Here is a 12,958-nt window from a genome sequence, read left to right on the forward strand (position 1 = left end):
AGTGAAGCTGTGAATGAAATGAAGCTGTGGCAGTATATATGACTCTTTCTCCTAAACAAAATACTTTGCTGATTTTAGGCCGCCTAGAGAACTCATGAGAACTGTGACTACGATCTTGTGATTGGCCTTTATTAATTTTGAATAGTAAATCACAAGTGTAAACAGATACAGATTTGTGGCACATTATCATTGCTAGCAAAGCTAAGTAGTGTATATTGCCTGTAAAATAAAAAAAGGAAACTATGATCTCCCTTTTTGAAACCCCACACTGCCTCTGCTCTCTCAGTGCCATCAAACATGTATGGACTTGCAGTGAGGATATACTATAAATAACAGGTAACATAGTTTTCTTTTAACACTATACCTTTATAGAAACACCCGTTGATGTACTTGACTCTGAATGCCACTAAAGGTGTCAGCGTTTAACATCAGCTGTCTTATTGGAAATGAGAGGCTGTCAGAGGAAAATCAACATCCGTGACCTCGATGGTCCTCTTGTCTATTATGAGGAGGTGAGGCGGGATAGTGAATTCAAAGTCCACTGTATAGCAGCTGTCAACAAAACACACACACACACACACACACACACACACACACACACACACACACACGCACTCACGCACACACACACACACACACACACACACACACACACACACACACACACACACACTGATACTTTCAGTCAATTTACATTGTGCTAGTGCTAAGAGCTAGAGTCTCAGAGCAACAACTCTATTTCATCTATTTCTGGCTCTAGGTCTGGAATACCACAGATGAAAGACAGGTTCCTTGAAAGATGGATTGCCGTAAAGCTGTGCACTCTACCGCCTGTCTGACTTAACAGGGAGATGTGCACTTTGAGTAAATCACACTGGAAATATGAGAGTATCTAAACAGCAGCAGGGGAAACACATACAGAACAACTGATACTGTATGTCTGGAAAAAAAATTAACAGTTGCCGAGCATATTGCTTATTTTAGTTTACTGTTTTAATGTATGTCCCATGTGTTATGCAATATAAGTTGGTAAGCAGTTTTAATCTTCTGTGTTACAGTGATGCATGTAAGAAGTGCAAGGTTTTACATTATAATTCTTCAGTTGATAAATTGAATGTTGCATCACAACACCATCTGCTGGTGTCTAGGATCATGCCTGAGTCAACATTTTCTCCACACAATGTGTTTTGGCAGATTTTTTATATAGTATAAGGAAAAAATAAATTATTTAAATATTAACATCTGTTTCAGTCACTGCTAGCTGTTTTTTGTGTTTTTAGTGGAGATAGATTGCTTATAAATGTCAGCCGAGAACAAATGGTTCTACTTTAGAAACAAATTGCTCAAATGATTTTATTTATTTTATATGTTGTTTTATTCTGCGTGGGAAAGGTCACCCCCTTAGGATGACTGCCATGTTGAGATCACGTATCCTCCCTCCACCCCACCCCAGTATCACTTCCCCTATTACAAGAAAATACATTTTTAAATACAGAATAAATGATAAATTATGACTATGCCTGCAGAATTCTCTTTATTTCTAAAGGGGCATTGGTAACCAAAAAGCTATGTGTTTTCAATGAAGGGATGCTGATGTGTTTATTTGTATATTTATGCTCACAATTTTGGACTATATTGTTAAAATGTCTTTTTTTTAGGATAGTCCCTAAAAAGTTTTGAAATTAATTACCATACAAACAACTGTGATGCCAGGGCAGTATTTTATTTATTTTTACATTTACATTTACTCATTTAGCAGACAATGTTTTATCAAAAGTGACTTACAAATGAGAACAATAGAAGCAATCAGACCAATGAGAGAACAACAACAGTATATAGGTCCCATGACAAGTCTCAGTTAGTCTAGCAGGTGTTTTTTGTTTTGATATATATATATATATATATATATTATATATATATATATAGTATATATACATATATACATACATATATATAAGTGCTAGTATTAGTTGGTCAAGTGAAAATGAGTAAAGACTCAGCTGTTCGAATTGAGATTGGGTTACAATTAAGAGATTGAGATTTTTGCGATTGGTTGTACTATGTAGAGACAAAACAGGTGCACGGAATTGTCTTTAACTAAATTTTTTTTTTTTTTTTTTTTTTTTATTTCAGAGTTGACAAGACATTTTCCAGAGCCAGGAGTTTGTGGTAAGTGCTGTCTTTTTCATGTAACTTAGCCATAGCCTGAAAGAGCCGTTCCAGCAACCACAAGCTTTTATGTTGTTTTGCTCAAGGGTATCGGTCTGGACACAGTTACAGAGGAAAGACAATTTTCTGTCTGCTGTAAGTGACTTGGAAGGAAACCATTCAAAGGCCCTTGGTGTTGTAGCTGCTTTTTCCTTCATTATACCATTTATCATTTACCAGCTTATTGCCATTTTAAAGCTGCTTTTAAAAAACCTTCCTGGTTGCAGGGATGTGCACCATTCAGAATTGAATTAAGATTTAAATTTTAATTTAGTTCCCGAGTTTTAATTAGGTCAGAAATATCAAAGAGTATACAGAATTGCTTTACAAATAAAAAAAATGAATGAATTTAATTAATTTAAAATTAATTGAAATTCAAAGAGATTCATATAACTCTAATTTGTTTTTATCATTTTTTTCTCAAGGAAAGATTTAAATATTGGCATAAGCATTGAAATAAGCATTGAATTTTAGAGATGGCCTAATGGCTGGCTGGGTGGGTGGACAGACAGACATAGATAGACAGACAGACAGACATAGATAGATAGATAGACAGACATAGATAGATAGATAGATAGATAGATAGATAGATAGATAGATAGATAGATAGATAGATAGATAGATAGACAGGCAGTCAGTTGAATAAACCGATAGATGGATAGGCAGATATATAGAAGGATGGATAGACAGACAGATAGATTGATAGCTAGATGGATAAAATTAATAGACAGATAGACAGACAGATACAATATATAGTGAGAAAAACAGATAGATGGATAGATTCAAATTCCAGCTCATGAAATGATAGATTTTTAAATTTTAGCTTGTGTACTGTTGGTTGTAACTCCTAAAATCTTAAATGTCAAGATGTGGGATTGTTTGACTCTGCTCAGGGAGTGTCACAAAGCCGTACAGAGCGAGGACAGACATATTAAATGTTTTTGATTCAGTCAGAGGTTTTGGGATGAGAATGGTCCGGAGCGCAAGAGGACACACTGCAGTCCTGCTGCCTTGTTGCCACAGCGACGGAAGACAGCTCTGCAGTGTTGGCAGGACAAACTGGCTGAGGTGCACATGCGACACTCTCACGCCCCTGTCTCTGTGACTGAGAGTGTATGTGTGTGTGTGCTGGCAAGCCGTGTGTAAAGGCCTTCTTAGGATGTCAGACGTAGATGGACAGCAGCCTGAAGGTCAGTCCTAACGAACCCATGGGATAAACCAGATTCCCAGCACCAATGGCATCCGTCCCTCCACGTGTAACCTCAGGACCCTGCCTGCATTAGTCTCCGCCTCTGTAGCAAACAGCCTGCAGGAAGAGAGACCTACCGCGTCCATCCTTCTACACTGTTATCTTCTGAAGGCACAGAGCAGTTGAGGACACTTTGAGGATTTCTTCAGATTTATGGCACTGATTTTTGATGGCGATCGCAGCCTTTAACATCACACTTCAGTGGCTTTGTGATGGGACTTTGATAGCTAGTCCATTGCTGGAATTGCGGTTTGTTTATATATTTTGGAACTTGTGCAAACAGGATATAAAATATGATCTATTGTCAAATATACCAAAGTAAGATAGAGAACTTACAATTATAGAAAATGTATCTTTTTTAAATTTTTAATGGTGAATATATAGTGGTAATTCATCAGAAATATATGCAAATACATGTATGATACTTATTTTGAGTCTTTGAAAGAGTCTGTGAGGAAGAAGACACTTAAAGGAGGAAGATTCATTAGCTTGTCAGAGTGAGACAGGATCTGACTACTGTGATCCAGAATTAGGCCATAATCCCGTCTGTAGGCCTCTTGTAAGTGACTGCCTGAGACCTTTAGTAAGGATAACAGATCTCAATTAGTCTGACAGATCCACAATGCCTTGCTCTCCCTTCCGAATCAGGAGGTCGAAGAAGTTCTGGTGAGTTTGAATTCGAGAAGGTCTTTCAATGGTCAATCTGAATATGAAAAGAATGTAAATTTTTCGGCAGCGGTGCAATGAGTGTTTGTTCAGTGGTCATTACATGTGGATTGTGCTCTTGGATGTGGCCTACATTAGCATGAATGGATTTAGATTGGTTTGCTTAATGAATGCACCTTGCTCAGCGTCACAAAGCAATCTTTGCGCAGATCCAGCAGGAATGCTTCAATATTCTGCAGTGATGCTGCATTAGAGGAATGGTCCTGCTTACTGAGTGTGAATCAAGACACTTTTATCTGTTGGTAAGGCATCTTTATCTCCCTGTCTCTTTCACTCATGCTTTCTCTATCTCTCACATTCAGACTATTTTTCTTTCTTTGGTACATTTGAGCAATCTAGGTCACTGTCATTATGTGCATATAGCAGCATTAGTTTTAGGTCTTGTGTTAAAGACGGCATGAAATTGCCTGACTAGCATAGTTTTCATTCCTGTCTTGATGTATTTTGTATTGAAACAGAGTTTGGGACATACTGAAGTGACCCTCTCTTTAAAAAAAAAATACCCAGTTGCCTTTAGTTTGTCAGAGCCATGAACCTTGCTACTTTATAGGTCCTGTCCCAAATCGCACCTTAGACCCTCGCAATCTTCCAGAGTCCACACTTACGTGACGTAATGCCAACTGGGGCACTGGCCGCAAAATAACCAAAACGAGCATGATGAGAAAAAAAAAAACAGTTGAATCTATGGTACACTATTAAGAAGTGCTTACCTGCAAATATTATCTAAGGGAGATAAATTAAATTTCATTTTATCACTGTAACCTAATTTATAGGTTAATTAGGTTAATATTTTTGGGTTGAATAAAATCAAATAAATTAAATGTTACCATGAAAAATTGTACATATTCAATGAATGACAACACTTAAAGGGACTTAAAGGCTTTACTCAAATAAAAACACTTTCATCATCCTCATGACAGTACACATGCTGGTTTTGTCTCATATCTAAAGCAGTGTTTCTCACATGTGGCGGCACTTACCCTGGGGGAAATATATATGCATATTATATAAAGATAAAACAGCAGATGGGCTTACTGAAAGTGCAAATTCATTCTCTGCCAGCAGGAGGCGCATTAAGAGTGGCAGAACTAGTGGTTTCCCTGGTAATGGCTGTAATCAAAATAGTGCTGCGCTCATGAACGCTACTTTATCAGGCATTATAGGAAAGATGAAATGAAAATGACACCAAAACTTTTCTCAAGACAATCGGTTCCCTTCAAAAAAGATACATTGATGTAAAAACACCCATGCCACGTTTTGATTTTGAAACGTACAGTGCTCATGTTTATTTAACGAAACAAATAAGTCAATGTATGGGAAACCCTGCTAAAGGCTACAACACACACCAGTTTTGTTCCGTGCTGAAATAAAAAAACAAATCATATAAATATACTCATATAGTGATAATTGATGTGACAAAATTAAACCAGACCTGGTTTATACGCTTTTATTAAATAAAAAAACAACAAAACAAAAAAACACTAAAAAAAATGAACAAAAAAAAATAAATAAATATACGCATACTTACAATACGCACTTAACTCAAATAAGTATGAAATAATAAAATAAATAACTAGAGAAGGCTGGCTATAATCAGCTTGCTTTCATTTAGTGGGATAAGCCTACTCTTTAATTAAAAAAGCTTGTGGTCTTCAATGATGCAAGTACAAAGTTTGAGCATGAACAAACAATATCTGAGCAAGAGCAGGGCCAATTGATAAGAGAATACTGTCTATTTAAAAGCACATGTCCAGTTTTGTGTGAGAGCGAAAGGAAATCCGCTTGCGAGTGACATTTGTCATTAAGATAACTCTATAGAAACTGCCTAAAATTATATATAAAAAAAAGTATATAGAAGAAAGACACCTTAGGCAGCCACCTAGCATCTGCCACTGATGCAGTTAGAAATGTAATTAAAATACAAGCGAATCGTAAGACACGTAGTAGGGGGCCCACCTGGGGTGGCCAACCAGATTTCAGTGGAGGCTGGTGCCACCCCTGGCCACCATTTGGACATGCCCCTGCAGTGCGGGCTCAGCAAAAGTGCACATTAAAGGCGCATTATGACCGCAAAGGGGGTGCTCGCAACCACCCTTCTGAAAGCTAAAATGCCCGTTGTAAGTCCACAAGAGCACATGAAATGCGCAATTCGGGAAAGGGCTATAGTAGCTAGTTCGTTGTATGTGGTGTTAATTATTGTAGACAGCATGTGATTGGACAAAAATCTGTGTAGTGCAGGATGAGTCATCACTATTTATTGTCTGTATTCCTAGAAGAGAAATTTTGCAATTTTTCTTTAAAGCAATCAATACCTTTACTCAGCAAGACCACTTCCTTGAACCTCCTATTCATAAAGTATCCTGAATTTTTTTTTTTATCACAGTTTCCACAAAAATATTAAACGGCACATTGATAATAATAAGAATTGTTTCTTGAGCACTGAATCTTTAACATTAGAATTATTTCTGAAAGATCATGTGACTGGAGTAATTTCTGCTGAAAATTCAGCTTTGCATCACAGGAAGGAATTACATTTAGAATATATTAAAACAGAAAAAGGAAAAAAAAAAGAAACTACAAATTTTGAATGATAGTCTAAATTTTCATTAAAAATTGTTTAAAGTAAATTATTTAAAGGCATTGTTCTTTTACTCACCTTTATGTTGTTCCTGAACTATGGAATAGTAAAGATGTTTCTGTCCATGCAGTGGTTTTCATTGTATGGACCAAAAAACAAAACAAAAAACTTTCCTTTTGAAAGTTTCTTTAAAGATCTTCAGTGTTCTGCAGAATAAAGTCATACAGGTTTGCATAGGGGTGTGTAAATGGATTGTCATTTGATCCCTTTAAGTCAGGGGTGTCAAACTCCGGAGCCCTGCAGAGTTTTGTTCTAACCCTGCTCCAAAACTCATACCATGTAGTTTTCAAATAAGCCTGAAGGTCTTGATTAGTTGTATCAGGTGTGTTTAATTAGGGTTGAATCTAAACTCTGCAGGGCTCCGGCCCTCCAGGAATTGAGTTTGACACCCCTGCTTTAAGTTAATGATACTGTATATCAAACTCCAAACTTTCTCTTTCTCACTCATGTAAACGAAAGCTCCAGCTGCTCTGTACCACATGGTCCTCCTCTTCACAACAGCATCCCTAATACCAGGCCAGTGCTAAATCTGGAAGCACTTAGTACACAATATTGCACTCAGATTACAGGCTGCTCGTCCCACACTATATCTAACCCCATCTCAGGTCAGCTAAACCCATTCAAGGTCCAGAGAGACTCACCTCTCTTCCTGTAGAGGAAATAATACACACTCTATATTAGTGATGCATGGATCATGGTTATATCCGCGGGTGCTGCGGATAATCCGCAGGTTGGGTAATAAATAAATACATTCTGATTAATTGCAGGTGGGTCTCGGGTGGATGAGACAGATCATTAATGATGCAAATATTAACTACATTCTCTAAAATATGAATGTTTTAAATGCATCTTTATCATCAGGCAGACAGACGGGCTCAACAATTTTAATTTGTGTGTGTGTGTGTACGCGTTCACCTGTTCGGGAAGTTGCAGTGACAGAAACTGTGACATTCCAGTTAAAGTTTGAAGGGAGCCTGTGTTTATGCTATTAAGAAAGTGTAGGCTAATCTGGCCAAAGAAGAACTTTTGTTTTATATAAACGTTCATTTAATTGCAGCCTATGATCAGTGTATTATGTTACTCTTATCCTTTACGGCTCCGACAAGGTTTTGTTCCGGCCTCCACGTGGTGCCAACTCACAATAGGAGCGAAGCAACTGGATTCGCAAGATTTATCTTGATTTTTTTTTGGGATCTTGATCAGCTCTGGTGGTCATGTCGAAGCCATAATGTGCCGCAGACTTGTGCAGTGATGCGCAGACCAGTTCTAGCACTGTATCTAGAAATGAACCATCCATTCATCATATCATCATGCAAAACTAAGAATTAGAATAATTGTAATGTGACAGTCGGGTGCTGGTCGGGGCAGATATCTAAATCAGAGAAAAATATAGATGTGGGTGTGTGGCGGGTGAATATTTTGTTTAAAGCAGCGGATTCAGGTGACGTTTGAGCTGATCCGCGCATTTCTACTCTATATATTTTTCCCATTAACTCAGTGGACTTTAGCTACTGTACATGCCTTCATTAATCTTAGAATGACCTGTGGCTATGAGAAGACTGCTGACATTCTGAGATGTTTGAAAGCAATCAAGTGTCTTTCCTGTTGCCCTTTTTTACTTCTCTAACATCAAAGAGACATCCCTGGGTTTGATAAAGTATCACTGAAAAAAGTGCAGAAATATGTCATGTCAATACGGAGTTACAACGGTTCATTTTACTTTTCTTTCATCACAATATGCAGGTGTCACAGTGAGGAGAGACACGGTTTCCTCAGACTTTCTGCTTTTAAGACAAAGTCGATCTTTTCATCTGGAAGTTTGCTGGCATCGCGTCCTATTTCACTTTATATAATTGAGCACGTTTGTCTAACATATGTGGAGCCGAGTTCTGTCTGGCGTTATTAAACGAGAGAGAGGGAGGCTGGTTTAAAATAATACAATGAGCCATTAAGGGCACATGCTCTCTTGTCCTAGACAGCCTGTTGCGAAACAGGTTGTGTTTGACGAGATTGATAGAGTAGAGTTATGTCCACCAGAGCAAACAGCCATATACAATCATACATAGACATGGGCAGACTGTTTTCACCATAGGCTGTTTTTTTATTTAGCTCTGTTTTGGCAATTATGGTACGTTCAAGTCATCCTTGGAAGTTCGTTTCATCAGCATCACTTTATGTCATCAGGTGCATTTAAATCTGAGCAAGATGCTGATATACAGTATGTTTTCTACAAAAAAGTACAGTAAGTATTTTTAAATTTTTTTTAAAAATGTTAAACTGTACTTGTATAGAATGGTGAAAAATGTGTTATTTGTACTTGTTTCTCACTCATGCAATTGAATGAAGTCATCTGCCCTCTAGTGGTGGTGTAGATTTCTCCAAGGGTTTGTTTATATTCTAATCTTCATGTCACTCATGTCAAAGTTGTTACTTAGTACCTAGTGAAAATAGCAGTACCTTTTTTTTTATAATTGACAACCCAAGTTCCTGTATACATTCATGCATGGAATAGAGCAGCTTGAACCTTCCTATCCTGTAAATCTTCTTTTGTGTCCATAGAACCAAAATCATACAAGTTTGGAGTGACATGAGGGTAAGCAGACAGTGAACTTTCAGAACTATCCCTTCAGATCCTCTAAATTAGTCTCAGAGAAACAGAATGTTGTTCAATCCTCTCTTTTGTCTGTAATGATTCTCCTGAGATGTTTGAGAACTCTGATATCTGCCTGAATGATGTGCTTTCTCAACCAGACTCTGTGTGCCTCCACTGTTTAGAGCAAAGAAGTGGCCTCTGTTCTACTTTAGGACTATATTTGTTTAGTTTTTCATGGTACACATGCACAAGAACACATACAGATGAGTTTGCTTGATCTTTCACACTCATGTATCTCTGTGTGTTTTTATGGGAATCTATCAGCTAGAGTTTCAAGGAGAAGGGAGGAGAGAGCTGTCAAACATAATCAGCCCAGACTGTTTCTGTGTGTCTCTTACATGCAACTGTCTGACTAAATATAGCAGCAATGTGACAAGCAAGTCCCTGATTCTCTGAGACAACATTTATAAATGGAAACCCATCGAAATCACATGGTGCACAAAATGCATATTGAAAACAACCTGATGCTTCCATGCCAGGTCAAGATTTGCAGAAATATGCACATTTAAAAACTCTTTAGGTGTATGAAAAAGATCTTTTATGATGAATACACCTTGATTAAGTCTTACTGTATCTTCTATTAATCACATATTCTGGTTGGGCAATTAATTGAGCTTGTAAACGTGCATGTCTGCATTTTTAATTCATATCTCTGTCACAATGAGAATCTGTGTATAATGACTGTTATCAGATTGGCTGAGAAATCTTTAACAAAGAGAAGACAGGTCATTATTCTTCCTTTACACACACACACACACACACACACACACACACACACACACACACACACACACACACACACACACACACACACACACATCTTTTGTCACGTTGCTGTTTTCTATACAGTAGCAAGGGTGCTTTCATATCTCTGTCACAATGAGAATCTGTGTATAATAACTGTTATCAGATTGGCAGAGAATCTTTAACAAAGAGTAGACGCACCTTTTGTCACATAGTAGCTGTTTTCTATATGGTAGCAACACACACACACACAACAACACACACACACACAAACACACACACACACACACACGCACCTTTTGTCACATAGTAGCTGTTTTCTATATGGTAGCAAGTGTGCTTTATAGTAACACAGTAAAAGAAACAGTGTGAGCTTCAGGGACCTTTTTAAAGCCTTGGAATGTTAACTGAAGCGTGTGCATTTGTATAGTTGATGGAAAGCAGGAATAATCAAGCGACGCATGAATACACTCCCATGGGTCATAAAAAATGTGATTATACAATATTCTCACATTTTGAGGCAGAAGATTCATTGACTCACACTTTTGACTTTTTATTTTTCCTTATGACAAACCACTTAATTTCCAGAGAAGACAAAGATATATAGATCCCCAATATCCACATCACTCTTTTTTACTTTTTCAGCTCATGCTGAGATGTCTATAGAGGAAAAGTTATGTGAAATGATGATGGTCTGGGCCTCGGGGAAAGCAGCTAGTTTATCAGTGTGAATACCAGCACTCATAAGAATATTAAACCCTAGCATGCTGTGATGTACAAGTTCCCCCTCCTCAAACCGAAGCTGCCCATTTGGGTTTATTCCATCAAAATACCTTCAGGGGTGTTTTGATGGCAGAGACATGGGGAGATGAGAGGCATGTCAGATTGATGTGCCACGCATCAAAGCTCAGTCCAAGCTCACTTCTGGAGGTTCTGGCAGGCAGAGACTCATCTGACCCATCACAGACTCAGTAAGCAAGCAGCTAGTGGAGGGCATCAGCTGTACCCAGAGATAGGCATAAATACATGAAAATGTATTTAAAATTAAAATACAAAATACATTCAAAAAAAAAAAACACAAAATAAAAAAAATTTATTTATTTATTTATTCAAAGGTTTAAAATACAAAATACAAAAAAAAAAAAAAATGTGTATTTCAAATATGTATTTTAAATAGATGTATCTGAAATACTGCCCATCCATGAAAAAAAAAACAGAATAAGAAATTCTGATCTCTCAAAAAATATATAAACAATAATGAGTATGTAAAGAAAATATATAGAGTGCTGGGCTTTCTTAGAAGACATATGGTAATATACAGTATACAGCATTATGATTGTATTTTTCTAAAAATACATGTGTATATTTTAATGCAAAAATATAAATAAAAGATTATTCTATAGTAAGTGCTGGTTTTACTTAAAAGCATGTTTGATAACATATATTAGCATTATGATTATATTTTATAAAATACATGGATATTTTTCAGTTTTTTATGATCATTGTTTTCTGGAATATATGGATTATATTTTTAGATTTTTTTATTTATTTATTTTTTATTATTATTATTCTATAGTGAGTGCTGGGGTTTCTTAAGAAATATATGGCCATTTACATAGCATACTGACTAAATATTTTTCATATGATATATTCTTATATCAATTTATTATGTATTTTAATATAACAATTTATATATATATATATATATATATATATATATATATATATATATATTATTAAAATACATATTACTATATATTATCCATCTACATCTATCTATTTATAGACAGATGATAAATAGATTATAGACAGAAGATAGACATTTTAAGAAACCCCAGCACTCCCTTTATGGGACATCAGATGGGCAGGATGTTGTTGTTGCTTCTGGCCTTGGCAGGTTGAGGAATGTCAGTGTCAATAGTAGCCAGCTTAATATCAGAGCAGCAAGCAGTGCTCGCCTCAGACGCCCTTCTTACTGTCATCCTCTGGGGCCTTTCTTAAAATTTCTGCTGTTACAGGAACCATCTGCAGTAACCTGATAGGTTTGTACTTTTTCTAGTTTTCTTTTGAATAGGCCCTCTTAGAGTAGATTTACTCCAGACAGTTTGCATCAAAAGAGATGTTTGCAGAATTCAGAATTTAAAAGTTGCATAATGCGTTTTTAAATAGTTGTTGTCAACACGAAGGAATTAGAAGTTAATCTCAGATGCTGCTGCTTGAGTTTTTAGCAGGGCCAGCTGGGGACAGGTGATGTATAGCTGTGTTCTCCTGGGGCGGGTCATTTGGGTTCTCATCCGCAGAGCCAGAGAGAGGAGAGACTTTAATTGCTGTAAATGGTGGTTTGGGTTCGTGGGTTCATCAGACACCTCATTCGCTCTCTCTCTCCCCAGCTGAGAGAAACACTGAGTCATGGTACAGTACATGCTCTGGAGTTCACATTCTTTTTTTGCAAAAACAAAGATATTAATATTATATGCATAACTGTATGGATATTTTAGAGCAAATTCAACTGATACGTGGTGGAATTAGAAAAATTCAACACATGCCATGGATAGTTTGTGTGAGATGCCCTTATTCTCAAAAAACATGAACACAACTACTCAAAGTAAAATAAATTCTGAGTCAGACTACATTTAAATGTGGTTTCACATGCAGCGAGAATGAACATGGTGTGTGGCGTAATATTACTGTTTTTTTTTAATCAAATAAATTTAGCCTTGGTGAACATAAGAGTATATTT

At 36.8% G+C, this 12,958-nt stretch overlaps 1 protein-coding gene across 11 annotated transcripts in view; it reads left to right on the forward strand.

Annotated features, from left to right (window-relative positions):
• The window catches only part of LOC109110193 (rap1 GTPase-activating protein 1-like), an 89,134-nt gene that overhangs the window by 25,550 nt on the left and 50,626 nt on the right, over positions 1 to 12,958 (forward strand). For all 11 annotated transcript variants that reach the window (XR_006153309.1, XM_042713137.1, XM_042713126.1 and 8 more), the window contains exon 2: positions 2,134 to 2,169. Coding sequence is in view for 9 of the 11 variants with exons in the window: in XM_042713126.1 (XP_042569060.1) it covers positions 2,134 to 2,169 (36 nt within the window). In the remaining 2 variants the exon portion in view is untranslated. The remainder of the gene's footprint in view (positions 1 to 2,133; positions 2,170 to 12,958) is intronic.

Source organism: Cyprinus carpio, chromosome A23 (assembly GCF_018340385.1).
Source record: "Cyprinus carpio isolate SPL01 chromosome A23, ASM1834038v1, whole genome shotgun sequence".
Classification (NCBI taxonomy): domain Eukaryota; kingdom Metazoa; phylum Chordata; class Actinopteri; order Cypriniformes; family Cyprinidae; genus Cyprinus; species Cyprinus carpio.